A 16566-nucleotide genomic window follows, 5' to 3' on the forward strand; every position below is an offset into this window, starting at 1 on the left:
GACATATCAAATCAGACTGTTCAATAATCATGGCATACGACAAGTTAACGGCTGGCGTTCTGAACAACAATCACGATATGCAGAAACCGGAGCACATATCCCGGCGACCAACTACACGACCCAAGCATATATCTCGCAAGAGGAAACAAATCAGACGATCACGACAACTCACACGCATGCCAACCACTGCGCCATCATAAACCAACGCAGCTCAAAAGTCTAGACCTCACTTAACCTCACGGACAACATCCCGCTCTCCATCGGAGGCTCCCGCCAATACTTCGGCAGTTAAACCCCACAACCTTTCACCCCCAAAACAGTAATTCTGCACATCACACATCCATAGACTAAGGCAAGGTGATCAATACTCGCTCTAACTATCCAGGTAAAACCAAAAAACCTTTTAACTTACATGCATCCTCTCGCCGATCACATCTCAATCCAGACCAGATGCAGTCTGCAACTCACCCTCTAGTTACTCCGCCTTGGGGAAATCTCTCTCTGGCCTTCCCAATCGGGATCCAAAGAAATACTGTGTACCTGTGACGTTCAAACTTGCTCAGCCGACGCAGCGAATGACAAAAGAGAGGAAGGAAACAGCTCCGCAGTGGGATGATGGAGTATGTTTCCTCCTTTGCTACACTACTGTATCGCTTCTGTCCAACGTGACTCTGAGACAATGGCGGTGAAGCTGCAAGACAGAGAGACAACGGGGATTGCCCGCGAGGCGCGCCTAATACCCTCTCGCAATAGACTCAACCTTAATTTCACTCGTGCAGTCTGCAGAAGCGCGCCCCTCTTATTTCTTTCGCCCTCTTAAAAACTCCTCTTTCTCTGGCACGTCTCCATCCAAATCCATCTTGTCTCTTTTCGAAAAGACCTGCATGTAATTCAGGACAAAAGTGAGGTAAGTAATTATAGTGCTCAGTGGGGCACAGGCGGGTTCCAGGTCCAGGTAGTCCACCGTCGAACACGCCTGCAATATCTAGCTTGCATATGTGATGCCGGTAAATACCTGCAATGAGCAGGCGGTTGAGACAAGGCGGACGGTGGGAACTGGGAATAGAGAGGGCCGCTGTCAAAGCGGGAGGAAAAGCGGGTGGATTGAGACCGGTGACCTACCCGCCATCACATCACATCGCTTGCGGTCTCTCGCGTATTACAAAGTACTCCGTAGACTCGCCTGTTGATGCCCATGGCCCTAACAGGACGATCTGCCGAATATAGCTTCACAGCGCATCCACTCTCGTCTCCAGTATCATCAGTCGCCCGCCACTTGACTGGTATTCTTGTTTTGAGTTCATGGAGGCGGGTCTATAGTATAAACCGGCCAGCTTATTAAGTCATGGGCAGCAAGGCAGTAAAAAAGCCGTGGGCAATGGGCATTGGCATATACCCTCAATCAATCCCACGGCGGCAGATTGACGCATCCCCCATGCCTCAGCTCGCGTGGTCGGCTGGGCCTTTATTCACTTCCTTGTCTTGGCAATTCTTGTGTGCCATCCCACTGCCACTGCAACCCCAGGACCAGCCAGCCCTGGGGAGGGGGAGGGGAGAACTGGGTGAACTGCCCGCCACTTTTCTGCCCATGGGTTGCAACAGTCGCTGTGCTGGTGGATCTTGAACCTCCAAGGCACGATGCGGTTTATTACTACATGTTCAATAAGATCTTGACAATGCTTAATCGCGTCGTCTGTTTGACAGAGTGACGAGATAACGAAAGACGGTGTGACGGGCGAGGTTGCACTGTCGCCGACACGTGCTATTACCCCGCGGCCCGCTGACACTTGGTGAACCCCCAGAGACCATCGCGAACGAGAGGGCGGGTGTTGCGTCTACTGCAACCACTCAGCGGAGTACTCGCCGGGGGGCCCTATATCTCACATATGTCACTGATATGCTATCGGAAGCAGCGTCGATGGAGCCCGAGGAGTACTGGGAGAACATAATGCCGCGCTTATTGAACCGGGCACTGGCCGAGGTACGTCTGTACGGAGGGAGCGTGTCCAAGGACAACCGAACCGGTGACAAACGCGATGAGGGTATCGTTTGTGGTCCGCGTACAGCGTCGCCACGCCGACGCGTCGAACCAACGCTTTGCGCCTGCAATGGTGCGTGCTGCAATTGTTGATAGCGCTTAGTGGAGCAAAACATTTGCTTGACTGATACGGAGCATTTGTGGCACCGACCTGGAAAAGGGTTCTGGCAGTGCTGACGGAGAGAGGCACTGTTCACAGGAGAGACATGGGGCCAACCCAAGAAGCTGGGTTGGCGGAGTCTCGAGCTCATCGAAACCCGAAGAGCCTTGACAGGGTCGCCCGGTGCCGGTGGTTAGAGCTGGTCATAGCTGATTTTTTTTTTTTTTTTTTTTTTTTTTTTTTTGGATGAGCAAGCATTGACAAGCATCGCGCACTCGGTGGCCTCGGAGAGGCTTTCTTGCGTTTCCCACCATGGAAGAGGGGGACCGGATGATTTGCTCTCGGACGATTGCTTGCCGGGGCAATCGAGATGGGGTGACACTCGTTTGCAACGTGCAGATAGTCGAACAGGTCCTTGGCCCGATTTCCTAGGGTTAAAGGGGGCCAATATGTGCCAGTTGTATTACTGAAGGGGTTTGCGGCGGCATAGTACGATGGTGATGCCAAAGATTCCGGAGGACGGACGGCATGATGGTGTCAGGCCCCCGGACGAGCGTCATTGGTCAATGCCCAGACCCTGGAGTGGGGGTTCATCCTCGAAGACCAGCCGGTTCGCAAAATAACAAGGTCGTTGATTATAATGGATTATGCCTTTTCATAGGCCTCCAAGGCATGTCCTGGTGGTGCCCGAACGGTGAACCCATCATCCTTATCCAGGCCGCGCGGGTTAAGAGAGCAAACGCGAGAGAACGTTGAATTGTCTATACATTGCTCCCCCATGGCACGGACAGTGTGACTTGTGCATCGTGTTAGTCATGATTCTTTGTGGCCTAGCAACGACATCGCATGGCGGTGCAAGCCGCGGAACTCCGGATCTGCAAGCCGGGCACGGCGGCCAGGACACACTTGAGATGTGACGGCCAAGAGATGGTATGAGCGATGGGAGGGTCACTAAGGTTATTAGTGAGGTTATCTGCCTTTCTCCGTTGCAGATCGCAGACAGTTTGCCAAATGATCCATTCTTTTTCGCAGACATCGCGATGAACTCGTATCTTCTTGTCTGAATACTGCTGGATCAGGCCTACGTGGGCCAGATACGCGTGGTAGACTGATTCGGCCAAGCAAAGATGACTGCCGAAGAGACGCAGCCCAAAGATCAACCGAACTATAAGTCACTGTTCTCCATCGGTGCTGTATGTTGCCTGTCGGTGCTTGACTCGTAAAATCGCAGCTGGAAGACATCCGGACCAGTGACTCGGGAGCCACAGTACCTAAATAGGATCGCTAGAGATGCGGGTTCCAACGCTCTGGGCCCGCATGTCGTGGAATATGTATCAGTACGGAGTACAGATCCTCACTACTCAGGATCATACAGGCGTAGCCGTGTGCGATTACCTGTGCTCCGTTTTTCGATTCCGTGGAGTCGCACTGGCGTGGTGACTTATTCCCAAAGTTGGGCGTTGGGCATTGAGATCAGCAGTACAGAGCTGCTCTACCGCGAGTCACCAACAAACGATCCAGTACGGCTTGTCCGAGCCTCCCCTCAAGACCGGAAGCTGGAGAAAGAAGAAAAACAGAGCTGCAGACTGCATTTCACGATCCACTGGAAACTGGGTGTAACATGTTCAGCATGACGGTGCGATCAGCTGACCAGCCGCCTCTTCGTTGGATCGCCTTTGGTGATTATCTTGGTGTTGTTTGCTTATTCTCCTCACTATTGTTGGAGACGAGGGGCAGGCCCAATGGGTTTGGCACCGGAAAGACGCTGTAACACGACATCCGATCATGCCATCGGGTTTTGATACGTGCTTGCAACGGAGCTTTTCCTGAATGGAGATCCATTAGGGGTTGTAGACTGCAGCTCCATCTTGGCCTCGTCCCTGAAGTCGAAAGCGCGCTTGAGAATACGGCCGCTGTCTTCTTCATCCTCATTTTCTCGTTGTTGTTGCTAGGGCACAAGCCTTTGGTGCCGCAAACGGCGCCGTTAGCTCCCTTCAATTTGCCCTTCTAGACCGAGCCACGAAACGGCTAATGGAGACTGCTAAAATAAGCCATGGAAGACGCATCGGGACCGACAAGTTTGAAGCCTGCCCGCCGTGTACGCAGCAGGTAGTCCCGACGTGTATACTGTCGGTCGTCAGGTAGATAGTGTACTTCGTTCAAGGCGTTGATGGCGGACGTGTCCGCGTACTTTCAACTTTCAACTTTCAAGTATCGAGTGGCGTGCAGCCTTCGCCCCTTTGGTGCCTTGCGGCGGGCGTTTGCGAAAAGTCGACTCTATCTCCCACTTCTCATCGTACTGGCTTGACGCTCAAACATTGATGGCGTTTCGCGACTGTCTTCTTTACTGTGATCTGGGCCGGACCCAAGCTTCTATCGGCCAGGACGATTACGCAGCAGAAGAGGAGAGGGACTTTCATTTTGCAGCCAGATATGGAGTTCACAGGAGAGAGGTTGCCAAATGGCCTGGCAGGGACTCTGGTGGCTGTCGCCGCTGGCCCCTGTAACAATTTCCGATCCTGGTCGCTGGTCATTTAACAGTGTGATATTAAAGGAACCCCAGCGGGCGGGGACGCCGCGTCTTTGATTGTCGACAGTGTCATCGTATCCGCGAACTGCGAGTTTGCGACCGCAGAGCGTGTCTGCTTGTTGACTTTAAATCTTCTGCCTGGGATTGTGAACACACTTTTCTCGCGATGCTGGTACCGCATCATGGATCAACCTTCCAGGCGTCTTCTTTGAAGCGCGTCGTGACTAAACCCCCACCAACGTCGACTATCCCTGCAGCTGTCTCTCTAGTGTCAGACGTGTTGGCGAAGATGGGAGACATCATGCTAGTGCCGCCATCAGTGATCTGTAACTTTGGCAAACAAAGCAGACCCCATTCGAGACTCGTCTTTCGTCATGACCTTGGGAGAGCGCAGACGAACTATTCCTTCAAATGCAGTTGGAATAGGAGGTAGCCGTTGGGAGGTGTGGACTTTGCTACAAAAGTGCGTCAGGTTTGAAGCTTCCAACTGAACTGCACTTGTCATTGACCGAAAACCAGGGAAAAGGTTTGCTAAGCGACCCCGTTGCTGTGCGTCTGCGGGGTATTTCCGTCCCTTCTTTCGGCCTTTCCTTCGTGATGGGTGCCACGAGTATTTTAGATGGCCGACGAGGGTCGTGCTGTATTCCGAACTCCATTCAGCAGTCAAGGGTATGGAGGGTTAATTAGTGTCCCTTTTTGCCCTGGTTATGGGACTGTTGAGAACTTGAGACGTCACGACACGATGGGTATATCATTCAGATTTGTCGCATCCTCCACTCTCGTCCTTGCCTCGGTTGTTGAGAGGAGAACAGACAGAGTCTGGCGAAGAGCAAGCTCAACGGTGTGATCTATAAGCATCTCTTGCAGATGCGAGATGCGTGCCAACCTTCCGATGTTCTGTCCTCAAGCAGGGCCTGGTTTTCCATGTGCACACAACCCTGAAAAGGACAATCGATGTGTTCTTAAAGTCTTCTTCTGAGGCTTCGGTCTCAGGAACCAGAAGAGTCCTGCCAATCGTAGTCGGCAAAGCGGGTTACCATGACTGACAAGGGCTGGACGAGAAGGTGATTGGGCCGAATGGATTCACGACGGTGCTACAGTCTGCAGAGAAACAAGTGCAGATGCAGGTGCAGAGCAACAATGGGTGACCTGCGACTACAACGTATCCGTCAGACGTACGCAGTACGCCAGTCTCCTGTGCAATCTGACCGGGTGGTTTCCGTTTCTGTATCTGTCCCGTTACCCCCCTCTACGGGGTTGCGACCGAGGGTAACAAGCGTATTGGACTGATCTGAAGGCCGGGGCGGCACGGAGAATCTATCGGTAAGAGCCAACTGTGTCTTTGACACTGCTGTGATCGTCTTGGCCAAAGAGATGGGCCAAGTCGCAAAGCTGTATCCTCACCCCGTGGAGGTGGAAGCAAGTTGCCGTGGGGTAGAGAAGCAATTCTGGATTTTTGAGGCATCCGTGCCATGTAGAGAATTGATTGGGACTCGGACGTGCAATGGGTCACGTTGTTCGAGGGATAAGGTCCTTGATGCTCGGATGCGTCGTTTCAATTTCAGTCCCGTTCAATCCCATAATCCCAGAACGTCAATTTGACGGCCCGCGGCAAGCATCGGAGACGAGCGCGAAGGGACCAGGGAGATAACCGGTACCTTTGTCGCGGTGCTGAGCCTTCGAAGCTAGGCGAATGGTGAGAGAGGAGAGAATAAATGGGCAGAAGCGGGAAGACGGAGTGCAGAAGAGGCAACTCTGAGTCTCAGATCAGTGATGGGTGGTTGAACCCCAGTACTCCGTATGCCGGCTGAGGTTGGGGGTGGTGCTGGGGTTTGGCGTCCTGGCCTTGTCTATCGCCGCCTCGCTTGGTGATGTCGCCTCTTTTCGCTTCTGGGACTGATATCGGGCGGGATCCAGGAGGTTGGTTGCAGGAAATGACATCAACCGGGGGACGAGGATGCCGAAGCATGGGCCGTTGGCCATTGCGTCGATACTCAGCACAGAGTCGGGGACGCAGTACGGAGTAGGGATGGTAAACGGGTCAACCGCATGCTGAGCAGGGCAAAGCAGTGACATGGCGATGACGGCAAAGAGGGCAGCCGAACTCCGACAATCTAGAAAGCTTGGTGCACTAGGCCTCGGGGCCGGACACTGCGAGGTTGGACTCTGGAGGCTGGAGCTCGAGGCTCACATCGAGGGGAAACGCTCCCTGCATGGACGCTGGGGGCAAGGGAAGAGAAGGCAACGATGCGCGTATGGCGGCTGTGAAAGCTGTCGTCCCGTTTCTTTTTGTCTCGCCATGCTGCGTTGGCCGCGGCCGAAGGGTGCAGGCAAGCTATGAAGCCAAAGCAGGGCGACTCATCTTTCGTCACATGGTGCGGTTGTGGTGAGTCTTTCCTTACTTTGTGAGGCTCTCTCGGCTGGTAATTGGGTCGGCTTGGTCTCGTCTCAAGTCGATCAAGTCCCGTCTCCGTTCCGTGCAGTGGTTGTCTGTAATTCGGATCCGGGATCAGACTGAGCCGCGATAGAGAGCAGCGAGAGCAGAGAATGACTGAAATCAAGGTTGAAGCAACAAGACGGGCATCAATGCTGGGCCGCACAAATCGGCCATCGTGAATGCCAATTGGAAGGCAAGGCAGCCAGTAGGAAGTAACAAGCAGCGGCAGCAGCAGCACTGTAGTCGGCAGGTTCATCGAGGTAACCCCGAGAGGGCAAGGGCGGCGCACCTGAGGTGGACTTTCACGGTTCCATGACACTCGGCCGGGTACATCGAGGATATACACAGGGGTACGTATCTACTGTGGTAGCCACCCTTGCAAACACAAGACCTCGAACTACGGGGCTCTAACCGTGCGCGCGGTACGTCCAGGTCGCGAGCGAAAGAGAGGGAAGAAAAAAATTACACAACGGGTGGGCAGTCATCAGTGGCTGGCCCCTCCCCGTTGCCCTCGTTGTCGACCCCTGCCTGGTCTACCTTATAAGTATCTTCCTAGGTACTCTTCTGGATACGTACCGTTAGCTTAGTACAAATACCGGCTAGGTAGTGGTGGATGGCTAGGCCGGACCAGCCACAACACTGGAAAATGGACAAAGTGGGGTGGCGATGAGTGGTTCTTGCCAAAAACACATCAGCCCAATAGGATACGTATCTCTTGCAGGTAGGTATTTTAGCAGCTGCTAGGGGAGATTAGCGCATTGGGCCACCCAAGCAACCACGCGCACCACCTGCTCCTGCATCTTCCAGGTTGCGGTCAGTCAGCATTGCCCATCCAAAATTGTCCTCTCAAGTACGGATACCTCGCACAATAAGGTACCTATCTCAAGCTCATTCTTGCTACCTTACTAGTACGGGCATCTTGCTGTGTCAAGGGAATGAACCTAGAATCCATTAATAGACCTAGAATAGCAGTAAAATACCAAGTTGGCAAACATCTCTGTACGAACACTTCATGAGCATTCAACAAGGTAAAGTAGACTGATGTGAGGTGAGGTAAGGTGCAATTGACCAACCATGCCCAGCCGGGTTCCCTGTCCTTATCCCTGGCGTCCCCTGTCCCTGATCTCCCACCTGACAGAGAGACAGACGGAAGGAACATGAACAGGGGAGTACGTACCGGTACCTTGCCTCGCGGTTCACCTGCACTCAATCAACTCCCGTCCCACGGGCCACCAAATCACTTTGACTGACTGAGTTGAGTGACTGTCTGCCCAGTGCCCATTTCCCGGTTGTGCTCCTCGCTCCCCCATCCATGATCCTGCGTCCTACCATCCTGGTCTTTTGCGGCTTGTCGTTGTTTCTCTGGTCGCTTCCTGGTTGCTGGTGGTTGTTGGTCTGGGCCTGGTCTGGCCTCTTTCCCAAGTCTCCTTCCGCCTTGCTTTCTTTTGTGTTTGTATCCTTCCCTACGTATCTGTAGCGTTCCTTCCTTCCCTGCCCTGGTCATTGTGTAAGGTACATACACACCAAGGTACTCTCTCTCGCCTTTCCTTCCTCTATCGTCGTAGTTGTCCATTCCTCCTTCTCTCCACCACTTACTGGCGTGTAATTACCTGCCAGACGGCCACGGAGTACGGAAATACTATCTCAAGTTCCTCATTCCTCCTTTCCGTTCTCGAGACCTCGAGACCTCGAATAGTACACTTTGTACGAATAATTCAACAACTCAAGGCAACAGACAATCATAACGAACCAGCGTCCGCTGCACGAGAACGAGCGCATCCTCCGAGTCTCCGGCCTCCTTCCTGCGATTCACAAATCACCAACTCGGCCCTGTGTTTCTGTTTGTGCGTCGAAGCGCATTCGCATTCCACCCTCTCTTCCTCGAGTCTCTCCAAGGTAGCCCGCGACCTGCCTTCGACTCTCCTACTCTCGCACAAGGTCTCAACTTTCGGTAATCTGTGGTCTTGGTCTTGGACTATGCCCGTTGGACGCTTGTGCTTGCCTCTGCGTCTCTGTCTCTATTGAGCGAACCCTGTGAGAGGTGTCTGGTTGCAAAACACTGCCGCCCTCACCACCGCCGCCGCCGCTTGCCATTGCTTCTTTATGGCGTCAAAACGTACGTTCCACTCCCACATGCACACTGAGCTCATCTTTTTTGCCTTTTTTCCTCCGAGCGTCAGACCCGACCCATCGTGCCACCCTGTGAGCTGAGTTGGTCCCTGGATCTCACGGACCCGCGAGGGCCCTTTACGGAATCCAGTATAGCACCACTCGAGTGTCCATGACCTCGTCCCGAGTTTGGTGCCTACCTACGTACCTCACCTCGGGGCTCTGACACACACACAAACAAATGCGCCGCTTCTTAGCCCGTCTCTTGTCTCTTTTACCACTACCCTACTTCCCGCTCCGAGCCTCATTCCTTCCTCCACTGGGCTGCACCCCAATCTAGTCCGACTGCATCTTGTTGTGTCTCGCCAAAAAGCTGACCGAATGCCTTCGCGACCAGTCACCCCAGCGAGCAACACCCGCTGCCCGCAGCTGTAATCGAATACACGCGATATCGGCCATGGAGGCCACCGAATCGCGGTCCTCGCACGATGGACTCGCCTTCAGTGTGCGCTCTCCGCAACGCGACCAGACTCCGCGCAGTCCGCTGAGTCCCAGAAGCCCAATCGCCCCCCGCGACTCGAGATTAGGACGGCCGCCGAAACTCGCAACCGGAGGAAAGGAACCCCAGAGTGCCATGACTGCTGGTTCTGGAGGAAAATGGATAAACAAGATGCGCCAGCCAGGACCCTCAACAAAACCACTATTACCAGCCACAGAAAGGATATCCGAGGAGGAAAGGAATCAGGTCCCGATACGCCGCATGAGAGCTGATAGCTCTGCCGATGACAAGTTTGAAATCGCCCCCGATGGAGGCTCTGCTGGACGTGAAGGACGTCAATTCACCGTTGCCAACGTGGGCAATAACGGTCGGATATATCTGAGGTGGGTTGCTTTCATGACTGCATGCGGTGTTTGTTGATTCAGTACCTCTCACATGGGCGGGAATGCTGAGACCTCACCACAATCTTACTCGGGTTTCCGAAAACGTGCTGACAATAAACAGACCGACGGTTCGTCCTGCCAACCAGAGATACCCTCAGCCAAATTTTGTCTTTCCCATAACGCCACCTGGGACGGCTGGTCTGGATGCCTTGACCGAAAAACAGAGGCAAAAAGACGCAAGCGACCTTCACTTGAGCCAATGGACCGCCACGCCACCAACTCCTGCAACGCCTGCAACGGCTGCCACTCCCCCAACGGCGAGAAACAGTCGCTGTTTTTCTGGCCACGCCCCGAGGCCCTCTCAACACAGACGTGCTCATTCCGACTCGACAGCTCATGACGGCGCCACTACGAGCAGGGACTCCGAAGCTGAAGGCTTCAAAATTGTCATCTCCAAGCCGGGCGATGAACGGCGCGCCAAAACTATGGAGGATCTGGATGCGCCTCACATCCCCCTCCTAGACATTGAAATTCCAAACTGGAAATTAGGCAACCCACGATTCACAGCCAGAGGCACTGCCTTCTTCAGAGGATCGAGTTACGCCCCGACAGAAGAGTTTCCCCGCTCCAGTAACGTTTCTTTCCTCCATCGGTCTCAGACCGGCGAACTTACTCCAAGAATACCTGCGTCAATAGCGTCTAAGAAGCCTAGTCCCATCTCGATTCCTCAAATACGCCTGCCGCCCATGGAACCCGCGAGACACAATGGCCCCCTCAGTCCCGCTCCCATGACAACACCTCGGCTGCCTGCAATCCGTTCAACCTACATGTCGACCCATCTGGTCATCGAACCAGCCATGTTCGATGCCCTCACCTTCAAACCGACATGCGACGACAGATCGATAGTGCGATACTCTCCGGCTACGGGTGCAGTGACAGCTGCTACCCCGCCTCGTCTCGTGGCCGAGTTCACCTCTCCAAGCTTTCTCGACTACGAACTCATCTCCGACTTCTTCCTCACGTATCGATCCTTCCTCGAGGCGGGTGATCTGCTGAAGATGGTAATGGCGCGCCTGCGATGGGCCTTGGGCCGAAATGATGAGATTGGAATGGTGGTACGAGTGCGAACTTTCGTCGCCATGCGTCATTGGATCCTGAACTACTTCATGGACGATTTCGTCATCGAATACGGCCTTCGCGTATCGTTTTGCAACCTCTTGAACGACATGGTAGACGAGCTATCAACAGATCCTCGTGGTTGCAAGGTTCAACTCAAGATCTTGGCCGAGTTGAAGAAATGTTGGCGGCGAGTATGTGCTCAGTTCTGGGATGGACCGGAATTCGACCCTTCTCTCGGCGCCAACGTGCCGATAGCTCCTGGCGGAATCGCAGGTCACAGAAACGCCGGCCTAGATCCTTCCTTCTGGGAGAGAGAGGGCGCCGTCCCACAGCTGGATGGCCTATTTGCGCCCATTCCCGAGGACAAGGAGCAGACAAGCTTCTACGCCGACGTTTCCCGAGCCGGCCATATCGCTGACTCCCAACCCATCATCAACAGACCTACTACACCAGAGGGCCGCCATGTTCATGAGATCGACAGACGGCTGGCGGCTTCACCTACCAGTATCGCCAGTATGGACATCATCTCCTGCTCCTTCCCGAGTAAGAACTCGAAAGGAACTCAACATGGCAACAACTCCACTTTGGGTGCTCACCCAGTGGCACCCGCCAGCTCGGTCTATTCCACCGCGGGACCAGTGGCAACGACTCCAAGAGCTCTTGTTGGAAAACGTGTACGGGCAGGGCACGGGCACAAGAGAAATGGCAGCCTGACGGACTCGCTTAGAGAACGAGAGCATAGCACCGAAAAGTCGGGTCTACCGGATACCGACTTCCTCATGTCACTGCCTTTCGCTGGCAGCCTGGTTCGAGGAAACCTGATGCCTCCAGGTCAGCCGTACGTTGAAGTTATGTCGCCTAGCCTCGCCGGTGATTTCCAGCGCCATACTACGGTCTTTCAAGTGCCAGGAGAGCAGCGTAGCGCATCAGCTATGTCTGGCCAGGGCATGAAGAAGTTGATCGGCAGTGTCCGACGTGCGCTGAGCACCCGAGGACAGGGCGTTTCTCCCACCCAGGGTAACTTCATCAACATCTCTCCCATAGGCCCGCGCGGGGCTACGACAAACCGGTTGCCGGGAACCGCCATAGTCCCCCAGGCTAGGCGGCAACAAAACGGAATTCGGCCTCCTGTGCGTATAGACCTTCTGGGCGCGGAGGTTGTGGAGGACTTCAAGAAGGCTGTTCGAGAAGACGCAGCCGCCGAGGCCGCGGACGAGGCCGCAAGGCGCGGACATCTGGACCCCACCGCTGCCGCTCTACACAGGGCAGTATCCGAACAAGATTTCGACTATTCGGCGGTTCCTAAAATTTCATCTTTCGGCAGCATCCCGGAGGATGACGTACTGAGGCCGGTTAGCGACATGGCCATCACTACCGGCAGCAAGTCTATCGTCATCGTAGATGACACAATCCAATTTTCTCTGCCAGCAATGCATGGAGCGTTGCCCGCGACTGAGTCTGTGGAGGCTTTTGCTGACACCTTTCTGCCAGGCGGTGCGGATCCAACGCCGCCAAACACACCACCGGGTCATGCCATGGGCACACCTCGACGGTCGTCCTACTTGCTTAACCAACATGTCGTCAGACCGTCCATCTCGGTAGACCCACTGCCTCCCTTTGTGCCTGACTTGACAACTCTGGGCAATGATCAAAGCACTCGCCCGTCCATGGATATCGATCGTCCTTTGTCGGAGTTCATCGGGCCTTCTTCCAGCCGTCCTACTTTGTCAAGGTCAACGAAAAAGCACATTCGGCAAAAGTCAAGCAGGACAAATAGATCCCTCGACTCAGCCGTCGTCCACAGGCGCACTACCTCGTTTGGAAGTACCTTCAACCCGCGCTCAACAGTCAAGAGCTTCGACGCGACCACGTACACTGAAGGCTCCGTCGCTGACGAGGATGAGCCGAGCCCCGTACCTCAGCCGCTCCGGATTCTGAGAAGACGACCAGGTGGAAACCTGCGCGCATTCAACAACGGGGGCGACGGAGATGCCTTGCCCTTGCGTAAGTCACGGTCGGCAGGCTCCCTCACAACCTATTCAGAATCCATGCGAAGCTCCTATTTGCAGAGCCCCAAGCATGATTCTAGTGCGTTCGTTGACGTCGTGTCGAGCGAGTTCTCCCACCGAGGCGATGCCGATAATTTTTCCCTGGGCGCAATGGCTGAGCCATCGGCAAAAAGACAACTCTCGCTCTTCAGCACCCACTCGTCCAAGCCCATCATGCGTCCTTCATTTGAAGCTGAGGCGCAGAAGCTCGCCCAAATTCCCGACGATGAAGATGATGGTGGTGTAGAATCAGCATTGGCCAAGTTGGAAGGCAAGTATGAGAAGAAATCTTTCAAATTGTCCATGGAGCCCACAAATGCTCCTCTCCAAGGTGTCGATACTGCAACGGATCTTGAAGGTGAACCCGCTGAGGCGCAAAAGCAAGAAAAGAGAGGGCATCGTCACTTGCACGTTCTTCCTGTGGACGCCGCCGCCGTAGCCCAACAAGAAAAGGGGTCAGAGCCCCGCTCCAGCTTTCTCGACGTTCCCAACGGACCTCGAACCGATGCGAGTTCTTTCCTATCGGATAACTCGGCAGGCTCGTATTGCTCCATTCCTCTTCTTGAAAGAGGTTTGGCAGACGATGGCCAGAGTAAGGCATCCGCGCGGGAATGGACCAACATGTCTGTTCTTCAAGACCCCGAGGAAGAAATTTCACCAGCAGTGACTCCTCGCCCAATGTTCGAGGGATCATCTCACACATCTTCGTACGAGTTCATCCGGAAGACGGAAAGCCTGGAAAAGATCAAGTCGGGCTGTTCCCCGCCGAGCGAGCAGTCATTTTTAGACGACGACAGTGATGGAGAAGACTTTGGTTCTGACCTTTCGTCCGAGCTGTCAGCCGAGATTGTCGAGCCCGAAGAGTTTGCCATGAACCAAACACAACCTCTTCCGGACCGCAATGCTCACCGCAGTGCATCCATTCTGGAGTTCGATCCTCGACCCTTGAGAGAGTCGACCATGGGTCCTTCAGACAGTCGAGAACCTCCGTCGCCACCAATGACGCTTGTCCAAGCTCTCCAGATGTCACCTGAGGCCGTCCTGGTTCCCGAGCTTCACGAACATCAGGTGTACCAGCAAAAGCCCCTACCGCCGACTCCCGACACCACTCCGGGGGCGAACCAGCCCAACTCGCCACTTGACCCTACCGGCACCAGAGAAGCACTGCGCGGGCAGCCAAAGTACTCTGAACGCGAAAGAGAATCGTCCTTAAGATTCTCTGTTCACTTACCGTTCACGCTTGCGTTCGACTCGGAGATTCTAGCTCAACAGTTCACGCTGATCGAAAAGGATGCTCTCAATGAGATTGACTGGAGGGAACTCATCGACATGGGTTGGAAGAATGCTACCAACAACGACTCTCGGTCCTGGGTTGATTTCCTTCGCAACACGGATGCTCATGGCGTTGAGGTTGTCATTGCGCGCTTCAACATCATGGTGAAGTGGGCATGCAGCGAGATCGTGCTGACTCAAAATATTGAGGAAAGAGCACGATGCATCATCAAGTATATCCACATTGCTGCTCACTGCCGCCGATACCGCAACTTTGCGACCATGAGTCAGATCGCCATCGCCCTGACTTCGATGGAAATATCTCGGCTTACAAACACCTGGGCCATGGTACCACCTTACGATATGCAGACTTTGCGGGAGTTGGAAACTCTCATCTCCCCTACCCGCAACTTCTACAACTTGCGTGCCGAGATGGAAGTTGGCTCTGACACAGGCTGCATTCCATTCGTAGGCATCTACACCCACGACCTTCTCTTCAATGCTCAAAGACCCTCGGAGATTGCTAGCTCCCCAACCACTGCACCGCTGGTCAACTTTGAGAGGTGTAGGTACGCCGCGACCATTGTCAAGACACTGTTGAGGCTGCTCGAGGCCAGCACACTCTACGAATTCCAACCGGTTGAAGGTATCACCGAGAGGTGTCTCTGGATGAGTGCTCTAAGCGATGAAGAGATTCGCAAGCACTCTCATCGTCTGGAGTAAGCCAGCTATTGGCATCCTTCATGGCGCGTAATTACAAACAAATAAACCTCACGAACGCCAGTACGACCGCTTCGGGTTTGGACCCTCAGAAAACACCCCTGCATCATACGTGCGCCCTGCACGCGACCTTCGCTCACGCCCAAGTCTCCTTTCTCTCACATCATCATACGTGACGAACGCGTATCCCGACTACATCACTAATTCGATGCTCATTTTGGGCATCGTCATTTTTCACGTCGCCCTGCTTTGGTTTCAAAGCAGTGGCCATATACCCTGTACTGATACTTACAATATGATATCACCGGAACCTTATTTAAGGCTCAGCAACTGGAGGAGAGGGGGGAGGAAGAAAGAACAGGCCAGGGATGGCCGAGCATTGCACATAGATAGCGATGGTCTATACCCCTTACTTTGCGTCATTTAAGCGAGCGAGCGACCATATCAACTAGGACAAGGAGTTGAGGGGGAGGAACAAGGGGATCTTTTTAACCGGAAGGGAAAGGACATTCTGGGTGTCCTGGGCTCGAGATTTTCTCGGGCAACGTTCAATACCCCTTTTGCATGTTGGACTTCGGCTCAAGGAGGCGAGTCGATTAAACAAACATATTCAGATTCTTCGAAACCTTGTGCACCCATCTTTGACTCTGATATGATGTCTATGCATGCGTACGTGAGAACAGAAACTTCGGTGTGAAGTACCTTGAGCAACACCTTGCTGGCTTCGAAAGGGCTAAGCTAACCGACAAAACACTTCTAGAAACCTTACCCAACAGAAAGTGGGCCGGATCCGCGACTTGCTGCCGGTCATGTACCTCCGGTGATGAGGGAGGGCAGTAGGACGGCCACCCGCCACTATGCGCTTGTTTTAATCTTGACAACTGAAATCAGTTTTGAGAGAGATAGTGGCCGCTGCCCTTCTCGTGGCTCACTTGGTGTGTGTTTGCTGGTATCTGTCCCTCGATAATCCCAATCGGGCTTTTCAAGAAGTGGATAATCATTGAGCGAGCTCATCCATTTGATTTCGGTCCAAGTATATAGTGGATAGGTTTGACAGGGTATAATAGGGTATAGCGCATATTATAACTCCTAAGTCGTGTCTTCTTTCACGTCCTAGCGGATCGGCTGCGGTACCTTGGGTACCATTCCACCTTCTGAGTGCTCCAGAAGGGTGGTGTAGCAAAGTTTGGGCTGACGTCTTGACCGAGACGAATGTGAATCTTCTAATCCTAATTGGAAGATATTCAGGTAAGTTAGATTAGGGATTGAGAAGTGTAAAAGTTGAACAACACCGAGTAATACAGACGGTAG

General features: G+C 53.7%; 4 protein-coding genes across 4 annotated transcripts; 1 reads left to right on the top strand and 3 right to left on the bottom strand.

Moving 5' to 3' along the window:
• Window positions 1-1889: 1889 nt before the first annotated feature.
• Window positions 1890-2289, bottom strand: CPAR01_02571 (uncharacterized protein; the record flags this gene model as incomplete). The annotated part of the gene is made up of 2 exons (XM_060486858.1): window positions 1890-2189; window positions 2245-2289. The coding sequence occupies 2 exons, from the start codon at window positions 2287-2289 to the stop codon at window positions 1890-1892; spliced, it is 345 nt and encodes a 114-aa protein (XP_060354186.1).
• A 4146-nt stretch (window positions 2290-6435) lies between these two features.
• CPAR01_02572 (uncharacterized protein) lies at window positions 6436-6744 on the bottom strand (the record flags this gene model as incomplete). The annotated part of the gene is made up of 1 exon (XM_060486859.1): window positions 6436-6744. One exon carries the CDS (start codon window positions 6742-6744, stop codon window positions 6436-6438), a length of 309 nt encoding a protein of 102 aa, XP_060354187.1.
• A 55-nt stretch (window positions 6745-6799) lies between these two features.
• On the bottom strand, window positions 6800-7361 carry CPAR01_02573 (uncharacterized protein; the record flags this gene model as incomplete). Its single annotated transcript, XM_060486860.1, has 2 exons — window positions 6800-7003; window positions 7071-7361. The coding sequence occupies 2 exons, from the start codon at window positions 7359-7361 to the stop codon at window positions 6800-6802; spliced, it is 495 nt and encodes a 164-aa protein (XP_060354188.1).
• Window positions 7362-9671: 2310 nt separating this feature from the next.
• On the top strand, window positions 9672-15258 carry CPAR01_02574 (RasGEF domain-containing protein; the record flags this gene model as incomplete). Its single annotated transcript, XM_060486861.1, has 2 exons — window positions 9672-10096; window positions 10218-15258. 2 exons carry the CDS (start codon window positions 9672-9674, stop codon window positions 15256-15258), a joined length of 5466 nt encoding a protein of 1821 aa, XP_060354189.1.
• Window positions 15259-16566: the final 1308 nt, after the last annotated feature.

The sequence above is a fragment of the Colletotrichum paranaense genome (genome assembly GCF_030867605.1).
Source record: "Colletotrichum paranaense strain IMI 384185 chromosome Unknown Scaffold_2.1, whole genome shotgun sequence".
NCBI lineage: Eukaryota > Fungi > Ascomycota > Sordariomycetes > Glomerellales > Glomerellaceae > Colletotrichum > Colletotrichum paranaense.